Source organism: Hippocampus zosterae, chromosome 3 (genome assembly GCF_025434085.1).
Source record: "Hippocampus zosterae strain Florida chromosome 3, ASM2543408v3, whole genome shotgun sequence".
Taxonomy (NCBI): Eukaryota; Metazoa; Chordata; class Actinopteri; order Syngnathiformes; family Syngnathidae; genus Hippocampus; species Hippocampus zosterae.
In genome coordinates, this window is record NC_067453.1 from 30,169,749 (window position 1) to 30,192,173 (window position 22,425).

General features: G+C 48.4%; 1 protein-coding gene across 1 annotated transcript in view; it reads right to left on the bottom strand.

Moving 5' to 3' along the window:
* Nucleotides 1–22,425, bottom strand: part of cadps2 (Ca++-dependent secretion activator 2) — a 43,169-nt gene that overhangs the window by 19,389 nt on the left and 1,355 nt on the right. The window contains 12 exon segments of the mRNA XM_052061338.1: nt 718–905; nt 6,039–6,175; nt 11,442–11,645; nt 11,731–11,839; nt 11,937–12,003; nt 15,784–15,923; nt 15,991–16,102; nt 16,476–16,597; nt 16,695–16,928; nt 17,736–17,816; nt 17,896–18,228; nt 19,975–20,088. Of these exon segments, the coding sequence (XP_051917298.1) occupies nt 718–905; nt 6,039–6,175; nt 11,442–11,645; nt 11,731–11,839; nt 11,937–12,003; nt 15,784–15,923; nt 15,991–16,102; nt 16,476–16,597; nt 16,695–16,928; nt 17,736–17,816; nt 17,896–18,228; nt 19,975–20,088 (1,841 nt within the window).

Consider the following 22,425-nt stretch of genomic DNA (forward strand, 5'->3'; position numbering starts at 1 on the left):
CCCCCCCCTCCCCGCAAAAATAAATAATAGGAGGACCATGTTGGCAGGCGTCCAATCAAGTCAAAGTGGTGTTTGGTTTGGTCGTGAGCGCCGCGTGTGCGCTCACGTTAGTGCTCTCACGGCTGGGGGGGTGGAGGAGGGGGGGTCGCGGGGGGGGGGGGTGTTGGTCATAAGTGGGCTGCGACAGCTTGCTGCTCTTCAGACACATTGTTGCTGCTAAATGAAGCAAGCGAGCTGAGCTACCAAGGCTGCGGCAAAGGGGTTTGGTGGGGGGGTGGGGGGTGATAAAGGAAGGAAAGAGGGAGGGGTGGTGACGAGGGGGCGGGGTTTGTTCTTCTTGTTTGTGTGTTTACACTCCACGCAGTTCAAGTGTAAGCGATAAGCAGCAAATCTGCTGAAAGGGACAACGGCCGACGCCCCGCCCCCGCACCCCCCCCCCCCCCACCCCAGGAACTCCCAACCGCCCCGACACCTCATCGTCGGTGCACCTGATGCCATCACGTGTTCGCATTGAATTTAATGCACGTCGCGGTGCTCGTTTTGCCACGCGGGCCTTGCTGCCACTAGGTGGCAGCACAGAGGGCCAAATCCGAAATTTTCTTGCCCCATTTTCGACCCTTCCCGACCAAGGAGGTCAAACGGTCAACGGCGAGACGCGGCATCCCGAACGCCGCGAAAACCCCCACGGATGCAAACGAACGGAAGACGGGGGCGTACCTGTTGCCGTGCACGTGCGAGGCGCAGAAGGCGTAGCTGTAGTGAAGCAGCGTGGGGTCCACCAGCGTGTTGTCCTCCGACAAGTCCATCAGGTCATTCAAGTAGCTCAGGTGGCGATGGCAGCCGCGAACGCCGTAGCGGGCGCAGTACTCGTCCAGGACGAAAACCTGACCCGGGCTGAACCAACCCTGGGACAAAAAAAGCGCACGTTGACATTTTTTTGGCGGATGGGGGGGGGGGGCGGTATCTGCGTTTATTCCGAGGATGGCGCGTGCGGAAAAATGCAGAGTTGTTCGGAATAACGTGCGTTTTTCGGACGCAAGGAATTTTTTTTGTCAAAAGCAACAAAAAAAAAACAAAAACAAAAAAAAACGATGGTCATCTATTTTTTTCCTAGCAACAATCGCAGTTTGACAATCGCCGCCATTGTGGTTTTGATCTCGCGCGACGAGATTTCCGTTCTGGCGAGATCGGCGAGATCGGACTTCACCGCGCGGAAAGCAAGACGATCGCCAAATCGCGTAGCGTTAAAACAAGTGTTGCGATAGTTCCTTGCCGAGATATCGCGGAGCAAGCGGCTAACGTCGATCGTTTTTTTTTTTTTTTGCGATCGTAATCTTGGATGCCTGAATTATTTGCACTTTTGAAATCAACCTATTTGCAATGTTGGCGTTTGTCTTCTCATCATATGCGATTGACGAAGTCGATCATTTCAGGATTTGAAATCCGGGGAAATCCCCCTGGGGGGGGGGGGGGGGGGGGGGGGGGGGGTTAGGGGACAAAACATCTCGAAACAACTCGACCACAGCTGGCCGTCGCCTTTTGCCTCTCCTTGCCCCGTTCCCCTCGCCGACGGTTCCCGGAGCACAAAGCCCCCCCCCCCCCCCCCCACAAAAGGGCCCCAGAGAAAGGAAGCAGGAGAAAAGGCGCCGACAATTGCGGGCAGGTAGACGCAAGAGAAGAACAGATGTCACTTGAAGGAAGGAAGGAACGAACACCGCCCCCCCCCCACAACCCCCCCATTCTCACGTTGCGTGTTGCGCTCTCTCAGAATTCTCTCTAAACTGGATTTTTTTTTTTTTGTTACCCTCTGAGCACCAAAGAGCGGCCATTGTTGGGTGAAACATAAACAGACGCAAAGTATTCAAGCTTATCGGAATTTTTTTTGGAAGGCTTTTTTTTTCAGGGAAGGTGAAAGAAAAAAAGCAAAAAAAAAAAAAAAAGCAAAATAAAAATCCGCCTTACACGGCCAACAACGCGGGCGGATTTTTGTTTGCGCAACGTGCCACATTGACGGCAAGTAATTCAAGTCGGCTGAAAACGTCAAAGTCGTTGATTTCTTCTTCTTTTTTTTTTTTTTTATCTCCCCGAGCGGCGGCCATCGTTCCTTTTCAGCGCGCAAACATTCAAGTACGACAGGTGCTTCAATTCTGACACTCGAAGCTGGAGTGAGCGCAATTTTGTTTCCTCGGCTCCGCTTGCCTGCCAAAAGGTCACCGAGTGCTTCACGGGCGCACAAAAGCGAGCGAGGTCAGCAAAAAAAAAAAAAAAAAAAAAAAAGAAAAAAAAAACGCATAAATAAGCAGCGGTAAATACAAAGAACGCAATAACACCTCAAGGACGCTGCGGGAGGAGAGAAGAAGAAGAAGAAGAAGAAGGAAGAAAAAAAAAACATCACAACCTTTTAAAAGACACTCAAACAAGCTTGAAGACAACTTTTTTCTTTTTTTCTTTTTTTTTTTTTTTTTTTTTTTTGTGGTGACATTTAGCTGTGGAAATTCCCTCCCGGGTCGCAAGAAAGCACATCTCGTCTTTGATAGGAACCGGGAAGAGATGGAGATGAAAATAACAATCTGCATTCGGCTTGATGGAGTCATCAGAAGTCCCCTTCCCCCCCCCCCCCCCACAAAGGAATTCGACCAACACACAGAAGAACGCGAGCGGCGACTTGAGCCGAGAGGAAAAGGAATTAACGAAGGCTGCGATGACAACCCAAACGCTCAGGTGGGTCAAAATTTTCCTCCTCACCCCCCCCCCAAAAAAAAAAGATCATTGTCGGGGCGGCGGAGACGATCGCGAACCCCAATAGCGCCGTCATAGTCTTCTCCTTAAGTATCTATTAGGCTGCCCTCTGGTGGCCAAGACGCGCATTGCAGAAGGAGCAGCACAATCACCACTTGACGGACATTTTGGACGTTCGATTCAGTTTTGCTTCATTGTCATTTTAGTGGCCCGCTTAAAAAAATTTGGGTGTCACTCCTTAAAAAAAATAATAACGGGTCAATAAATACAAAAACTCATTCTTTGTCTGCCCACTAAATCTTCTGTATCAAATTTGATACTGCAGGTTTAAAATACTTTTAAAATTTTCCTCCAAATTCTCATTTCGCACGTCATCGACATCACGCCGACTAAAACGTGATGCAAAAAAAAATCTCATAAACAACATGACAGCAAAAAAATTTTTGTGGGTTTTGTTATAAGGGTTTATAAACATCTCAGTTCCCCCCCCAAATACGAATTTTTTGGTGATTCTTTGATGCGGGGTGAACAAATATGAACGTGTTTTTTGTCGTCGTAAGGCTCAAGTGAGCAAAAAAAAACAAAAACAACACCACCAAAAAAACCATTCCTTTTGATTAATTGGAATTTTGTTGCACCAAATATTGGAATGCCGCCCCTCCCCATTTAAAAAAAAAAATCCATATCGGTCAGGCTCTAATTATTCTCCACCTTGAACACTGCCCCCCCCCCCAAAAAAAAATAGTCCTGAAATGTAAAAGCCATCAAATGACAAACCACGAGCGGCGGCCGCGGGAAGCGCCCGGCGAGCGTGTTTGAAAATATTTAGCCCGAGACAATCTTTAAATCCACAGGAGTCCCCACTTTGACTCGATTTACGGGGGCCCGCGCTGGCGCCCTCCCCCGCGCGCCGGCCAATCAGACGGCGGCGCCGGCCTAATGCTGGCCTCGCATGCGTGCGCACGTTCGGCTCGCCGGCGCGTCGCAACCCGTCGCTCGCCAATTAGAGAAAACTGGACGGGAAAGGAGGCGCGGCGGCTAAAGGCGGATGTGGCCGTCTTCGAATGCATTCCATCAAACGCAAATGCCTCGTGTTTTCGAAACAAGAAAGAACCCCCCCCACCCCCCCCAAAAAAAAATGTTCGCATTGAACTGCGCAAAAACAATCGACAAATCCAAGAACTGTTTCATAATTACGGTTTGTTCTGTGGTAAGCAGGCGTGCCTTTGAGGGGCGGGTCTCTGTTTTAAATTATATATTACATACACTTTTTTTGGGGGGGGGGGCGCATAGAGCTGAATGAGCTGGACCATCTGTCGCCTTTTTTTTTTTAACGCGACCTTCAGGAAGGACCATCTTGTAAGTCACGATGATGTCACCGTGGAGGTCAACTTCCTGTTGGGAGGCGCCGCGTCTAACAGGCGGGGGGGGGGGGGGGCAGAAACGTGGGCTCGGCGGCTAATTGCGAGCGCCGCCATCTGCTTGCGGCCGAGGAACATCTTGTGGCGCCGCCGTCTCTCGCCGCGACGCCGTATTCCGCGCTGGCGGCGACGGACAGGAAGCCGAGCCAAAGCGGCGAGTCAAAAGAGAGCACCCGCGCGCCGACATCGCGCGGCGAGCCAACGTCGGATGCGATTCCGCGGGTGTGCCGGAGCCGATCCCAGCCGTGTTTGAGCATCCGCATCTGGTTGCCAGCCAGTCACGGGGCACGCATGGACCGCGATTGGAGCTCGCAATCGCACCTGCCGATTTTTGGAGGGTGCGAGGAATGCGGAGCACCCGCAGAAAAGCCACGCAGGCACGAGGAGTATCCCGCTCGGGAAGACCGGAGCCGGAATGGAACCCGCGACCTCAAAGGTTTGAGGGAAAAGAACGATTCAAACGCACCCCCTCACGGTTGATGTGCAAAATGAGTGAGTTGGGGGGGGGGGGGGTTTAGCGGCAGTGGCGGTGGTCTTGTGGGGTGGGGGTGATGCTGATTGTTTGGTTTCACACAAAAAGCCCCCTAATGTTCGTCCCCGCCTGGCCCCCGTCTCCATTGAGGCCACCCCCCCCCCCACCCCACGCCCACCTCTCATTCGGTCACGAGGCTCATGTTCCTACGCGGAAAGTATTGATTAGAACAAATGCCCCCCGCCGAGCCGCAAGAAGAAGCCGACCCCCCCCCCGCCCCCCCCCCTCCCCTGCCCCCGCCCCCGGGCCAGCCAGGCGTGGTCCAAGGCGTCATTCAAAGGCCATTTTGCCTGATTAGGCGTCTTGTATGGGCCGATTATCACGGGAGAGCTCGTTAAGTGCGGCGACAAATTGTTGAATCAAGCGCAGGCCTTGCGCATCCAACGCACGCAAAAAAAAAAACTCAATCTCGCATTTTTTTTCCATGCATACGAATCGAAAACAACGCAACGAAATCGATCAAAACGAGAAAAATCGCGTCCGTAGTAGAGAGATTTTCGCACCCGCAAAATGCGTCAAAATAACAAAGTGCTTTACGCACTTTGGACGGCGACGTCACTTCGATTCGCGCTTGCGTGCTCATCAAGCTAACCGGCACGAAACCCCGCGCGCTCATCAAGCTAACCGGCACGCAACCCCGCGCTCTCATCAAGCTAACCGGCACGCGACCCCGCGCGCTCATCAAGCTAACCGGCACGCGACCCCACGCGCTCATCAAGCTAACAGGCACGCGACCCCGCGCGCTCATCAAGCTAACCGGCACGCGACCCCGCGCTCTCATCAAGCTAACAGGCACGCGACCCCACGCGCTCATCAAGCTAACCGGCACGCAACCCCGCGCCGATCTGTTTGGCCGCGGCGGGACCTGCGGATGCGCCATGCAAAAAAAAAATAAAAATAATCGCCGATCGGTTGTCACGACGCGATTGGCCCACGGCCCAACGACGGCGTCCAATCCGATCTGCAAAAAAAATGAGACGCGACGGCAAATGACGCCGTCGTTCAACATTTTCTCATCGTATGGCCTTGGATCGCTTTGCAATATTTGAAAAAGATTTTGGGCGGAGTTAGTGTGGGGGGGGGGAGCGAGGCCGTAGCCCCTCCCCCTCCTTTTGCATCTACTGAATGCGGCTCATTGGTTTGTTTGTCGTTCACGCATTTGATTGGGCGGCGATTGCTTGTGCAATTTGGGGGCGTGGCTACGCTCTTATTCTTGTGATGGCAAAGGCGATGGCGGCCGCTTTTACGCCCCGACCATTTTTTTTTTTTCCTGATTCGGTTAGGGATGGGTTGGGGAGGGGTGAGGGGGTGGGGTGGGGGGAGTGAAGTGCGAGTGTGTCGCGCACCAGGCAGGAGAAGGAATCGTTCATGCGGTGCCGCAGCGTTTGCCTCTGCAAAAGGGCGAAGAGGCGGGCGTGGTCGAAGCGGCTCGGCGCCGACGACACCAGCTCCTCCACGCCGCGACGCTCGGACGGATCCAGACCTGAAAAGAAACAAAAAAATTCATTGGGGGGGGTGCGGGGGGGCTCTGAAATTCAGCAAAATGGATTCGTGCAAAAACTTTGTGGATTTGTGTGTGTGTGTGTGTGTGTGTGTGACACACGCCTCAAAGATTTGATGCTCACCTAGTTGACCCCCCCCCCCCCCCCCCGCAACCCCCCCGAAGCCATTTTGGAGCGGCAGTATATTCACGTAGTCCAAGTTTCAAAAGAGTTGCGTGAAAAAAGCGGAGCATCAAGATGAGCACGAGCGTCGCCGCGAGCGTGTCACCACAACACAATTAGGGGGGGGGGGGGCGGAGGGGGGGGACAAGGGTGTCTGGGCCCGAGCGGCAGACGGTGCTCAAGGAAAAGGCCGCCCGGGTTCATTTGCGGTTGGTTAATGGCCGCGCGCAAGAGAGACACGCACAAAAGACGCAAAGAGCGGCCGCGCCCGCGGGACTCGCGCTTTCATCGGCGATGCGGACAATTTTTTTTTTGTTTTTTTTTGTCTTTCTGACCCTGGCAGACAATCGGGCACCCGCCCCCCCCCCATCTCTCCTCGCCGTCTCTTCACCCCCACGTGCACCCGTACACACAATTTGCCGTCTTTGTGGCTTTTTGTCCCGCGCGGGAGAAAAGACAGCAAAAGTGAAATTTCCACAATCACATCCTCATCTGCTTTTTTTTTTTTTTTTTTCTGGCTCGTGCCCAGGGGGGGCCTGGGGAAAAGGGGCGGGGGGGCGATCCTGTCCAATTCCGATGTAGGTCACTTTGGTTTCTTAATGGCCCTCAACATATTTTCACGTTTCCTTATTTTGAATTTTGCGAGATATTCATTTGACTCGACTTGACTTGATTCATTGACATTTTCTTTGCGAGATATTCAGCGACTTTATGATTTAAAAAAAATAAAATAAACGTTGCGATGCAATTTTTTCTCAATGAAAAATCGGCAAAATACAATCATGAGAAATGATACATAAATGGGATCCCTCAGAGAATTTGTTTTTAAAACTAATTTGAAAATTCTCCCCCCCCACCACCACATCCACTGGAAAAAAAAAATTGTACAACAAATGACTCAAAAGACATTTTTTCTAATGAAATATTGCATCCTTTTCAAATGATGAGTCTCCAATTCCAAAACAAAAATAATCTTTCATTCAAATATGCCTCAAAAATTTCTTTGACAGTTTTTAAAAAATATTTTTTCAACAAAAGCAAATAAAATAACAAAAAGCCTGCTTAGAGATCGAGTAACGATCGAGTATTACATACTGTAAGTCGTACAATCATCATTAATTTTTTTTTTTAACGGAATTGGAATTCTAAAAAAAATTTGAATTTCTTTCTATGGCCTCAGAGGCAACTCAAACTTTTTTTTTTGAGGGAACACATTTATTTGATATCTATATTTATATAGAATTGGTATACACCAATCTCTCGTTTATTGTGGGTAATGGGGACCAAAACCACCGGCGATAAATGAAAATCCGCAAAGTAGCGACCAATTAACATAAACTGGTAAAAAAATTCTAATAATCATTAAAAATGATTGTTAGCATTTTTTTACCATGATTAATAATCATTTTCATGATTATATTAATTTCATCATTTTAATAATAATTTTCTCGCAATCGGTCCGCGAGAAGCTGCAAACAAGAACGAGTCAAATCGAGCAACATGTACAGAACTGTACTCCATGTACATAAAAAAACATAAAATAATAAAACTTGTTTTTTTTTTAAACCTTTGAAAAAATCCGCGATTAACGATCCGCGAAGTAGCGTATATATAAAAATATGTCATAAAAGATATATTTTATTCTACAAATATACTGCTAATGCTAGATTTTATTTACATTTCATTTTATTTAAATTACATTTATTTACAGTTCTTTCTGAAACATTTATTTTGTGCAATATCCGCCCCCCCCCCACCCCCAATTTGCTGCTGTAGACTGCAAATTTCCCAGTGTGGGACAAATCAAGGTTATCTTATCTTATCTTATCTCCCTGAAAGAGCCAAACTTACAAAATAAAAAGTGGAAGTAAAATACAAAAACAAATGCAATATGGGGGGGGGGTCGGGGGGAGTATTTAGCGCCGCTGGCACACCTTTGGATGCCACCCTCCCATACTGTTGCGCTGCACGACGCGAGGCAAGCAATGAGATGGCGGGCGCATCAGCCGGCCCGCTTGGGCGTGCGTGAAAGACACACACAACCCCCCCCCCCCCCAAAACAAAATAAATAAACCAAAGCAAAAAGGCAGCCCGAGTGGCACGTCCGTCCACCATGGGCGTCTTTTTCCTGGGCCGCGCCTCCCTCTGCGATTCCGATGCAGGTCACTTAACATGGTCGGCGATTGTGAACATTTTGACAAAGCGAGAAACCAAAGACGTATGGATCGGCGCCGATGATCAACAAAGCGGCGGCGCGAGGGGGGGGGGGGTGGGGGGGCCGCTATTGATTGATGGCGCTGATGCCTGTCAAGTGCAACTTTCAGCTATTATCCGGCCGGCGCGCGCGTGTTAAGGCCGAGGGGTGGAGGTGGGGTGGGCAAGGGGGGGGCTGTTTTGGGCCGGGAACCCAGATGGCGACTTTTTTTGGTCCACATTGTCTTCGGCCTTTCCCCGCACACGCACGGCGGCGTTCGGAGGCGCCCGAGAACAATTAAAGTGGGACGGACGCAACTCCAGGCTAAGGCGAGGTCAAACTTATTGATTAGCGGCCGATGGCTTATTATTGCCTGCGCCGAGCTCAAGGCGATGCGGGAATCCGGCACGACGCCTCGACTGGGGGGGGGGGGGCGGGGAGGGGAGACCATCTTACAGGTTTGATTTGTATTCTTTTTTGCTCTCCCGACGGCTAAGGCTGAGAAAATGGCCGTGCTTTTTTGAAACGTACAATAAAAACGTCGAGGGGGTGGGGGGGGGGCTCTACTGGGGCTACACCGATTTTGGGGCAGGGCCACCCCGCGGCTGCCGAGATCATTTCGGAGTTCCGAACGAGGTTTGCCCAATAGCGTGACCGCCGCCGCCATTTTCAACTTTCTGGCATCACGTCAAGGAAAAAAAACATCCCCCCCCCCAAAAAAAATGGACAAATAAGTACCAATCAGCAAATGCCGGATTACCGTATTTTGCACACCAAAAGGCGCCCTGGATGATGAGGCGCGCCTTCAGTAAATGGCCTATTTTCTCGTTTTTATTTTTCCATACGTTGGGCGCACCGCATTATAAGACGCAATCTACAATGCATCCACAAGATGGCACTGCGCTCAAGGGAAGGCCAACAGAACGATCCGATGTCAGTAAAACGTATTTAATCAAGCGGCGACACAGTTCACTTAACTCCAGGAGCCATTTTTTTGGGGGGGGGGGGTTGGGAAATATTATCGTAATGACCATACACAAGGCGCATCGGATTTTAGGTGCGCCTTTTAGTGCAAAAAATACGGTAATGAAGAATGAAAAAAATTTTTTTTTCATGTTTTAAAGTGCGTGGAAGGGATCAAACTTTTCAAAAAAATGCTGTGTTGATCCCTCGTGATCAATTGGAGTTCACTGAAGAAAATTGGGGGCGGGGGGGGGGTGGCAAAAGCAGTCCGCTTTTCTTTTCAGACCGTCTCCATCAAACAAACACGAAAGGTGTCACAAAGACGCCGCGCGCGCAAGTGTGACGGCGGCGGCGGCGGCCTCTCCATCTCCGCGGCGTGTGCCGGTCGTCACGGCGACGGTCACATCCATGTGACAAGCGGCGGCGGAGGCTGACGGCAGCTTATCGACGTGCGACCTTTCACTTTCAGGTGCGGCGGAGCGCGGCGAAGCGCAAACGGCCGGCCGCGGACAGACGCAGATGAGGTCGGACAGGTCCGCCCGACGATATCGGACGCTGTTTGGCGGGAGAAAGTTTGCGCGGCGCCAAGACGCAGCTGGCGGATGTCATCGGGTTGGGGGGGGGCGGGGGCACACGGCAGGTCACGTCTGAAGCTTTGACAGCCCACGTCAAGACTCATGACGAAATTGCGGGCGGAAGCACTAAGCCAAGATTGACGACTCGAGGTCAAAAGGTCGCTCGGCTTCCTTTCAGGTCTCAAGAGCGTCCCGGGCGCCCCCTGTTGGGCTTTGTGTGAACAGAAGCCGATTGCGCAACTTCTTTTCACGGCTCAAGTGCCAATCAACTTTTCTCACAAGTTAATTGAAAGATTGCTTTTTACTTGGTGCAACCTTGGAAAAGGTCAGAGTTGAACCTCGGTGGAGTACCAAATGAGAAATTCATTTGAAAAGTGAACAAAGGCAATGCGGGAAGAAAAAAAAAAAAAAATCAAAGGACTCTTGATGTTGTTCGAGTGAAACGGGTTTGTGTGCCGCTGACGATTTGTATGGCCAAAGTGGAAAACGGCTTTGTAACAAGACGGACAAAAGGAGGCGGGTCACCCGTGTCGCGTCGTGTCGGGTGGCTACGCGCGCGACAACTCATTAGCTTGAGCGACGCGGGTGCGCGCACGTGCGCACACGACTCGAGTGCATTTTGTGAGCACTTGAAAACAAGCGGCGCCGTCCGTCTACAAAGCGCTGTACGTGGAGCAAAAAAAAAAATCTATATTTAAATATATTAATAATATATTTATATAAATATTATATTTAAATATCCAAATAAAAATCAAGTCTCATGCTGCCAAAGACTAAAAATGACAAGTTTGGGACGGCAACGGCGACGATTTAGACATATGTGGCGAAAACGTCCGACGTGTTCATCTTTGGGCTCGATGTGAAATGAATTTATTTTGGGGAAGAAGAGTTCGGACAAAAACGCCCCCACCCCCCAAAAAAAATTAAAACAAAGCATTTTTGAAAGCAAAAAGCAAAACTAAACCGAAAACAAAAAACGAATTAAATTTAACTAAATGTAAAAAAAAAATAAAAATCTCCCAAAATTTTGTTTTGCGACTATCGACGCGAGGCGACTGCGGCATCAGAATCGCGACATGAAAAACCACCAAAACAGAGTTAATTCTAATTAACTCTGTTAATTAATTTTTTTAATTAAGTTAAAAATTAATTAACTCTAAGTCACTTTTTCTGCTCTTTAGGAAGCGGCGGTCCAACATGAGTTTTTCTTTCACCCAAAATTTCTGAGCCGTCCTCCCCCACCCCCCAAAAAAAACCCAAGTTTGACATACAGTATTGTAAATCATTAGAATCGATGTCATGTTCTGTTTTTTTGTGGGAGTCGATCGGCGCTGAGAAAGCGGCTGCACTTACTGATGGGCGATGTCGGCTTGTTCCCGGGGGGGCCGCAGTTTTTGCCGTCGTTGCCGTAGGGGGGCGGCGCGGGCTTGTAGGACTGCCCGGTGGCCCGGTACACGGCCTGCACCCACAGCGCGCGGTCCTGCTCGTCCTCGCAGGCAAACACCACCAGGTCGCCCTCCCGCACCGCGTTGAAGAACACGCGGCCGCCCTGCAGGCCTGCGCCGCCACAAAAAAAACAACAAAAAAATCAATCCATAAATAGGAAGAAGGACGCACCTTTTGAGTTGTGCAGTTTGGCGACCTGGCTGCGGGTGGCAGTAGTCCACCGTGTAGCCTTCCAGCTGCATGAGCTCCTGCGGTTCGGCCTTCTTCTCGCGGTAGCTGCACATAGCGAACGTGTACTGGCTCACCTGCGCGCAAACGACATTCAAAATTGGCACGCTGACTCGCCGGGAGCGGTTGGCGCCGGCCGCGACGGAACACGAGCGCACTCCGAGCCGTTCTTACCTGAACCAGAACAAAGTACCTCCTTTTCCAGCGCTTCCACACGCGTTGTCCCAGCGCGTGCAAATAGCTGCAGGGCAAAGCAAAGCGAGGCGAGTTTTATTCCCGCGGCGCCTATTCGGACACGACGCGTCTCACGTCGTCACAAAAGAGTCATCGGGAGTGAATGAGTTAACTCAAAGCAGTTAACTCGCTGAGTTAACTCATTCATTGGGAGTGAATGAGTTTTCACTGCTTTGAGTTAACTCATTCACTCCCAATGAAAGAGTTAACTCAGCGAGTTAACTGCTTTGAGTTAACTCATTCACTCCCGAATGAGTTTGAGTTTGAATTCACTCGCTGAGTTAACTCTTTCATTGGGAGTGAATGAGTTAACTCAAAGCAGTTAACTCGGTGAGTTAACTCATTCATTGGGAGTGAATGAGTTAACTCAAAGCAGTTAACTCAGTGAGTTAACTCATTCATTGGGACTGAATGAGTTTTCACTGCTTTGAGTTAACTCATTCACTCCCAATGAAAGAGTTAACTCAGCGAGTTAACTGCTTTGAGTTAACTCATTCACTGCCAATGAATGAGTTAACTCACCGAGTTAACTGCTTTGAGTTAACTCATTCACTCCCAATGAATGAGTTAACTCACAGAGTTAACTGCTTTGAGTTAACTCATTCACTGCCAATGACGTGTTTAAACGTCTTTTCAGACTTGGTCTAGAATTGGCTGCTACTGAACGAGTAAGGAGGCCAAACACGACATGGAACAGCAAACAAATTGGAAAGAAACGGAAGAATTGAAGCCATTTGAAAGCAAGGCGGAGAATTAAAAAAACACACGCAAGTTGCATGACTTCACCGTCGTCAATATTTGAGAAATAAGTCACATAAACCGAGGCAAATGTCGTGGCCGGCAAACCTTTCCGACACGGACTTCAACTTGCCTGTTTTGACTCTTATTTTATTAAAAAAAAACAAAAACATTTCTAATCTATTGAGAAGGCTCAATGCTGATATCAAGTCGCTGATATCAAGCGGGAAGACTTGTTCAAATGGTGAAAAAAAACTGTTGTGTTTTAATCTTTTTTTTAAAAAAAAACATTGAGAAAGGTCATTGAATAATTTAAAATGATGATGTTCATAATATATATTTTATGATATATATATATATATATATATATATATATATATATATATATATATTTAAATACAATGCAACATTTCAAACACATTTGAACTAAAAAACAAACAAAAACAATAGTTGTACAATTGTTACACAAAAAAAATCCCTTGTATAGTTTTTGATAAAATATTTTTTGTAAAAGTCAATGAGCTTTTTTTAAAAAAAATAAAATTAAATAAATAGGATTTACAAACAATCTACATAGTCAAAATTTTACTCCCCCCCCCCCCCCCCCCCCGCGACCATCTCGTATTTTTCGCGCATTTCCGATCACAAGTAGCCGTCTGCGTTAATGTATTGCATGAAAATGAATCTGGACGTGCGGAACGGGTCTTTTGGCAAAAGTCGAAGCCGTCAGCCTGAATGCAAGCGGGACAAAAAAATCAATCAGGTGGTGAAAAAAAAACAAACAACAAAAAAAGCCAAAAGAAAGCAAGCAAGCCAAGAAAAGGCTGCAGCCAAGGCCGAAGCGCAACGCGGGTCAACACGTGTCAACTCTTCAGCCACTCCACACAAATCATTTCGGCGCAAGCCGACACCCCTTTTATGCTGATTGCGGCTCGGTTCGCTCAAAGGAAAATAGTCATCCGAATCCTATCAACGCCACTAAAAACACCAAAAAAACCCCAAATCTAAGCTAATAAAATGCATAGAAGCGCTAAAATAAAGAAATCAAATATCTTGGAATAAAAGGACATTTTCAAACTGTCGCTAATTTCGATTTTGTGTCGCACTTTGGGTTTTTTTTCGGGGTTTTTTGTGTGTGTGTGTGTTCTGACTGCAAACTGGAAACGGTCAAGAAATAAGTTAATTAATTCTCACCAAAATGAAAGGATTCAACGATCCTTTTTTTTGCTCTTTTGCTTTTCAAGTCAACATTTATTCATCACCGTGTGACCTTGAAACGGGAAAAAAAAAAATACCAACGCTTGTGCGGCCGAGCCATTCGGGCCGCTTTGCCCAGCGCGACTTTCTGAAAGCGCCAGCGAGCTGCTTCCTCCTCAGACTTTGTGGGGGGGGGGGGGGGTCCTGTTGTGATCAACATGTACTGTCTTGTCTAGTTTTGTGGGAATTTGTAAAACTGCTGTCAAAGGCTGATCAAATCAATGAAAAAAAATAATAATAATATCCACTCGCTCAAAGTAGCTGCTTCGAAACCAAAATGGCCGACTTCCTGTTCAATTTGGGGACCGTACGAGTCCACGGCGTCAATTACGTCTGGAAATATCGACCAATGAAGAAAAAAAAAAAAAAGCGAGCGGAAGCGGGCTAATTGCAATTGCATCCATCTGCAAATTTGCCATTTGAGTTCATCAAGTAGCCACCTGGGAAGCACTCGTATCAACTTGGAGTTGTCATGGCAAAAGAAGACGTTCAAGGCCCTTGAGGAGCGCAGTCAAGGACGGACGAGCGCCTAAGCGGGCTTAGCACATTTCAAAACAATGCTTTGCTGCCATCTTGCGGCCAATACGTTGTACGGCCGGTATGTTTTTGTTAACATACATTTTCGTCATTTCATTTAAATCCAGTGTCAAGAGTTTCATTTGTATCTCATGAGAAATACAAAAAAAAAAAAAAAACATCTGGTCAACACCTTTTTTTTAAATACACTATTTCATTTTAGGGTGTATTTTAAATATCCCGTAAAATTAATCGTTTTTATTTTAAAATAAACAAATGATGATTTGCTGTAGCTCCCGAAATCTCCTTTTCATAAAAATCAGTTGAAAAGAAATATTAAAATAAATAATAAATAAATAAATAAATATTATAATATATACATATATATTATAATATAATATAATTATATAGCTATGTTGCCACTGAAGGTTTTGAATTGATAAAAGACAATACATGTACTGCACTTAAGTATCTGATAATATTTCAATTTATTTTTCTGAAAAAAATATATATTTTTTAAAATTTCTTTTAAAAAGACTTCCCCGAGACGTGTTTAAGTTTTAATATCTTTCAATGAATATAATTTTTGTAATTATCCTTGTCCCTCATTTACATTGACAAAACTGGAGTTGTAGTACTGAGGTTTTAATGAATTGAATATTTAAGGAGGTGTGGGCGGGGCTAAAATAGGTTGACGTAATCATCACCAAAATGCCAAATTTGTATAATTTAATACAGTTAAGTATTATATTTAAAAAAATCAATGTGTGTGTGTACTTTGATATATTTTTGTTTGTTTTGCCTTTTTTTTTTTTTTTTAACAGAAGAGCCGCCTTGTGCCACTTCCCTCGTTCGCCAGCAGAGGAGACGTCTGCACACTCAAGTTCAAAGTTCGTGTGCTTGGTGCTCCCGTTTTGGTTGGCAAACGCACTCAGCACTTTTGACGTTCAAAAAAAAAAAAAAAAAAAGTTCCTCATCTTTCAGAGTCCAACTTCAAACTTTTCTCTTCATTTCGTACATCTTGGAAAATATGAATCAAGTCCACACACACACACACCAGCAGCACAGCTTTTGAGTAGAGGATAACAATTAGGAGGCAAAGAAAAGACAAACGCGCGTAAGGAACAAAAAAAAACTCGGTTTAGCATATCTGTCAATCAATTCTTACTTTGCGATCAAAAGCACTTTTTGTCATTTTATAGTTCGTTCCATTCATTTGTCTAAATTGGAGCCTTGAGAGCGGAATGGGAGCGAGGGGGTCGTCATGGCAACTCACCCGCTGTGCTTGACGTTGGGCGGTTTGTCCATACGCACGGCTAGTTTGATCTTCAACTCGGCGTCCTGGCTGTTCTTGGGCACCAGCATGCGGTGGAAGTCGGCCTGCTTGGGCCCGTTGATGGTGGGGTTCAGGACCACCTTGAAAGGGGGTGGGGGGGTGGTTAGATGAGAAAAGGTTGGCGTCAGAGCTGGAAGGGGGACTCACTCGGCCCAGCTCCTTGTCTTCCAGGGCCAGGACGCCGGTGTTCTCCATGAAGAGTTTGACTTTGACGGAGGGCAGCGGGTGCGTCGTGCAGAAGTCGCCCTGCGTGGCCCACCTCAAACACAACAAAAACCAAAACGCTACAAGACGGCCGGAATGACTTCAACGTGACACAGACGCCAACAAAACCTTCAGGCTGGAGCAACGCCGCTTTTTTTTTTTTTTTCTTCCTTATTCAACTTTTACATTTTTCTGACGATAGGCAAGTAGTTTGGCGCAACAGTGCGACCTTCTGGCCAGTGCCGGTAATGCATCAAAAAGCATTCGCCCAACGCCAAACAGCGAGTTAATGGCGACACACTCGATTTTAGCCTTTTTTCCGTCGTTTTTTGTAACGTGCGCTAAAAAAAAATGTCTATTAGTCGCCAGAGTTCAAATTCTAGCGAGCGCATGGGAACTAGAATCAATTGAAGCAGCGCGGGACCGACTGGGGTCTGGAGGCTTCGGCCTGGTCCGTCTGCAGCTTCTCGCCTCCTTCCACTTCCATGGTGCAGTAGACGATCCGGTTGGGGGCCACCGACTTCAGCCCTTGAACCTCCATGATCAGCACCTGAACACACCGCAGGCACGCCAAAATGGCCGAGTTTTTTTTGGGGGGGGCGGGGGGGGGGCCATCAGGACTCGAAGACCGTTCGACCGGCGCTCACCTCCAGCGCGAAGGACAACGAGACGTCGGACTTGGACAAGACGTCCGCTTGGTCGCCGAGGTCCAGGAAGGAGTTGTTGAGGGAGGAGCGCTTGAGCTTCTGCTTGAAGTCGCCCCCTCCTTTGGACACGGGGAGGCTCTCCAAGTTGACCATCAGCAGGTTGATGGAGGAGCGCAGCTCCTCGGCGTACAGGGCGTCCATGTCGGCCGACGCCATCTTCGGGCATCTCCTCTCCTGCGGGACAAGCGACGTACGTGCTCAGAGGGGGCGGGGGGGGGGATTTATTTTGGGAGTTTTCCCAGTTCGGTGACCACCCCCTCCCAGGAAGTCTGTGTACGCCCACACCTGCCTCGAGCTAGTTTCTGTAGGGGGGGGGGGGGGTATTTTGGGACTTTTCCCAGTTCGGTGACCCCCCCCCCAGGAAGTTTGCGTACGCCCACACCTGCCTAGAGCTAGTTTCTGTAGGGGGGGGTTATTTTGGGAGTTTTCCCAGTTCGGTGAGCCCCCCCCAGGAAGTCGGCCTAGAGCTAGTTTCTGTAGGGGGTGGGGTTATTTTGGGACTTTTCCCAGTTTGGTGACCCCTCCCCCCAGGAAGTCGGCGTACACCCACACCTGCCGAGAGCTAGTTTCTGTAGGGGGGGGGATTTATTTTGGGAGTTTTCCCAGTTCGGTGACCCCCCGGGAAGTCTGCGTACACCCACACCTGCCTATAACTAGTTTCTGTAGGGGGAGAGGGCGGGGGGGGGGGGGGGGGCGCCCGCCCAGCTCATGGGGATGCCCGAACCCTTTGGCCCCTCCCACGTTGCCTTTTTGCGTTCCGGCGGTAGCACTCGTCCGAAGGGGGGGGGGGGGGGGCTGACGCTCGGGGCAGGGGGGGGGCGGAGGGGGGGGGCGCCCGCCCTGCTCATGGGGACGCCCGAACCCTTTGGCCCCTCCCACGTTGCCTTTTCGCGTTCCGGCGGTAGCACTCGTCCGAAGGGGGGGCGGGGGGGGGGGGGGCTGACGCTCGGGGCAGGGGGGGGGGAGCGGATTGCTTCTCACCGTGACGATTCTCTCCACCAGCTTCAATCGCCCGTCCAGCTCTCGGCGAATCTGCGCCGCCTGCTCATCCGTGTTGTCCAGCTGGAAGGAGAAAAGAAAACGGCCATAAGAGAGCACGGGGGGGGGGGCACAAATAAAAAAAAGGAGAAGCCGTGGCGACCTGGCAGGCGTTGTAGAGCAGCTGGTGCTCAAACTTGCGCACCCCCAGGATGCGTCGGAACATGTCGTAGAGTTGCTCCTTGCTGAGGATGAGCTCGGACACGGCGGCGAGGTGCGGGCGTTGGGGCTGGCGCCGCAGGTCCTCGTCGCCCCTGTAGATGGCGTCGTACTTGGCCATCCAGGAGCTCAGCACCGTCTCCTTGCTCAGGCCATCCATTTCGGGGAGGCTGCGCACGCGCCGCTCGATGTTCTTCTTGAAGACCTCGCGGAAGTCGCCGGCCGAGCAGCCGCCGCTCTGGACCATGCGGCACACGCGCTCGCTCTTCAGGAAGCCCTGCGCGCACAACAAAAGTTGCATGCGACTTTCATCTTAGGGGGGGGGGGAAGAAAAAAGACCTTTCAGAATATAACTGTAATCGTTCCAATTTACAGACGGTGCGGCCATCTTGTGGCCAAAAGAGGAATAGCACCCCAAATATAAGATAATAAAAAGTAAAGATAAGGAAATAAAAATAAAATAAAAATTTTAAAAAATCAATTCTTAAACGGTCGCCATTTTTGTTTTTATGAATAAATAAATAAAATGTCGTTTTGGAAATATTTGAACTGTTTTTTTTTGGGGCCTTGAAATATTAGTAGAAACATTTTTAGTATTTAATTAGTAAAAAGTATATAAATTATATTAGTATTTTGAAATGTTAAAAAAATAAATACATAAATTTTAAATAAATTTTCGAATCATCATAAAAGAAAAACTACAGCCCTGTAATATTTCAACTTTTTGGGAAGGGAAAAAAAAGTATTATTCTTGTAAGATGACATCACTTTCATAATATGATGATTAAAAAAAAATAAACACTATATTCTCAGGAAGCCTGTTTTCCCCATCCAAAATAAGCGGAGTCAAAAATAAAAAATAATAATAATGATAATAATAATCTGCCACACCTTTTGGATAAAAGGTTTCATCACGAGGGCAACTCGGCGCGCGCCGCGTAGCTAACGCGTTCGCTCGGTGAACGTCAGCCGTCATGACTCACAAACAGAGCGACGGGACGCCTCCTCCGCTTTCCCGCTGCTCCTTTTAATTGCCCTTTCAAAATCCAGATCAATTATTTACGCGCCAGCAGAGCCGCAAAGGCTAACGGCTAGCATCGTCATCATCGTCGTCGTCTGCAACGAACTTGCTAACCAACTTGCTAACTAACTTGTCGACTTGACTCGGCCGTACGGTCAGGAACGTCACGTCACGCCTGACAAAGTGAATAAAGAAATGGAGTGAAATTCGCTATCTGCGTGCCGGAGCAAGCGAGAGCAAGCGGTTTAGCGTCAGCGGTTAGCGGTGGCGGCGGCGGCCGCCCACTGGGCTCAGCAAATGTCAACCACCCCGAGCACCGGCTGGACTCCCGCCGCGTTAGCGCACTCAATTAGCGCCGCGTTAGCGCACTCAATTAGCGCCGCGGCACCGACGGCTTCCGCGCAGCGCTCATGTTTCACTGCGGACTCGGTTGGCGGATTTTTGGGCGGGGCGGCTTAAGTCCAGGAAAGCTCTGCTTTCAAAAAGAATGCCAAAGAGTGCCACAAAAATGCCACATTGGGCAAGGGGGGGGGTGTTGTGTTGCGCTCCAAAAAAACGACTTGGCCACTAAAACACTATTCGTACGTCAGGAAATGATGGCATTTTTAGTGATCTTTTGTTTAAAAAAAAAAAAAAAAAAAGCATCGGAAGCGAGTCCCCCCCCCCACCCACCCTAAAAAACAAACAAACAAAAAAAGTTTGATTGGCCATAGAAAGAAATATTCCTGAGTTCCGGGATGGCAGATTTTTTTTTTTTTATCTGTACAGTTAACTCAATTTTGTTCTGTGACTTTGGCTGTCATTTCACTGCCAATCACTAGATGGCGGCACACTGCATTGTTTGACACTGTATGTACATTTGGGGGGGAAAAAAAGGGTGAAAAGAGGAAGTAGGCTCTTCGCCAGAGCACAGGGGACAAGACGGGGGTTCAAGGTAGGATTAGAGTTCGGGGGTGGCGGGTGGGGAGGGGGGGGGGCACAAGGAAGAAGAACGCGACCTACCTCGTAGTAGCTCCTCGCGGCGTTGCAGAAGGCTTCGTCGGCCACAATCTGAGTTTCCCCGTTGAGGAAGGCGGCGAAACGCTCCTTGACCGCCTGCAGCTGCTGCTTGTTCACCTGAAGGGCAAAAATAAGCGCGTTTGTAAGAAGGGGGGTGGGGGGTGGGGGGGGCTCCCATTCTGGGGCGCTGGAGGTTGAAGGTTGAATTTCGAGGAACGTGGGGATTTATTATCGCCTATCTGAAAATGATTCGTGGGCAGGCAGAGAAAGGTGGCAAAATGTATTTAAAAGCCAGTGTGTGGCTTTAGAGTGCCTCATTGTTGCAGCGCGCAAAAGCTCCGCAATGACCGCTTGGGGAAATATATTGCAGCCACCGGACACCATTTTTTTTTTATCCCCACAAAACCTTTTTGGTCAAGCTATCGATCGACCACCTAATCGACCCCCCCGCCCCCCCCCCCCGTCCCTGAGAAAAACGGATGTTTTGGCTCAAGCCATGTAGCCCAAATATTCAATTTCAAGCCTTCACAATGTATGACGCGGGCCTGGGCGGCGATGTAAAAATACGATTTATCGATATCAATTTTTTTAAAAACACATTCGATAAAATGTTCGATATGTAAAGAAGATTAAAAAAAAAAAATTCGCAATTCCCAACCCGCCATTGTGCATCGTCGTCGTCGTCTCCAAACACCAAGAAGCGGTGATTCCAAGGTGTCCAACTCAAGGCCCGGGGGCCAGATGTGGCCCGCCATATCATTTTAAACGGCCCGCCGTCCAAGATGACAATTTTCATGATACTTGCAAAAATGTGCAGCAAAATTTCACATTTTCACATGTAAAAAAAAAAATTGTAAGCAGGGCGGCCCGGTTGGAGATTCCCCGTCTCAGACTTGGCCCAGTTGTTCTTTCGCCTTGTCCGACCCTCGCCGTCGCGCTCTGGGGCGCCCTTCGCCCAGATGAAAATATCGTTTTGTCCGCGTGGATTCAAATCACGTTTGCGGCGTGGAAAATGCCTTCGAATAAATTGCCGAACGAGACGAGTCGTCGCAATGTAACGGCTCAACGAACGACGACGTTTTTTGGAGACGCGAGGATTCCGGCAACCAACCGCCGCCGCCGCGCTACGCTAGGAAACGCCGGACGCTCGACAAATTGACTTTTTTACACCTGAATAAAACAGACAGAAGTGTCACCGCCATTTATAAAACACAAAACATCACTTCCTGGCCGTTTTATTAACTGGGAGCGGAGGCAGATCCGCATCCTCAGCAGGGGGGGGGGGGGTCGTTTGCTGCGCATCATAAACTTGCAAATGGGCAAAAGCGTGGGCGTTTTATCAGAACACAGCAGAAGCAGCCGTGACAAACCCCGAAGACGACGTCCCTCCGACAGCTGAAATCCGGCACTAAATACGCCGCGTCACACTCGACGCGCACCACAGTCAAGCTTCAAAGCGCTAACGAGGAGCGCTAACGAGGAGGCGACGCTCAGGAAGAAAAATAAGCTCTCCCGAGAGGGTGGTGCCAAAAACTCAACTCGAAAGTCGCCTTAACGCAACCGTCGGATGGTTCAAGAGTGAATGACGCGTTTATTAAAAAAAATTTTTTTTAAATAATAATAATAATAATAATAAATTTTAAATATATTTTAAATATATATATAATACATAATATATAAAAATATTTAAAAATAAAATTTTAAAAAGCGGCCGACGTTCACATTTCAAAATTTTAAGTAAATGATTGCGTTTTCGTTCGCGATGACAAAAAAGCAAAACTGTTCCTTTCACCCAAAAATATAAAAGTACTTTTGTCCGCTATTTGGTTAGAAACCGGCGTTTTTGGTGAAAGCGACTCGACCAAAGAACAGACAAACGGCTCCCAAAAATTTTTTTTCTGTTCTTTTGGTGAAATTCGACCGTTTGCTTTTGCTAAGTTCGGCGCTAATTTTGTCAAGGAGAAGAACATTTTGGCGGACTGATGGACAAACCCCAAAAACGCCAAAGCGGAGAAAACGAGCTCGTCTGTCGACGTCGCCTCGCGTTGAAATATCCGACGACGGGTGCCGGTCGCGAGTCCATCGGTGGGCTTTTCTGACTTTGTCACGCCTTTGTTTGAAGAATCTCCAATTCGTGCCGAAAGCCATCACGCAAAGTCAACGGATAACTTGAGATATCCGATGTCCACAAAATCAAGGGAGAGCGAGCGCTAGACGATTCTCGGCCGCGCTGACCGACAGACAGCGGCGCCGTCACGCCAAAGCCGTCTCCAAACAAGCGCCTCCCACAAAATCAACGCCGACAGTCGTTTGTTTTTGGTCTTTGAGGATCACAAAGCCACGCGGCCGTCTCGCTTCCAAGATCGCATTGCGGCAATTGCGTTGTTTTTCAAACATATTCATTACAAATATATATATATATATATATATATATATATATATATATATATATAT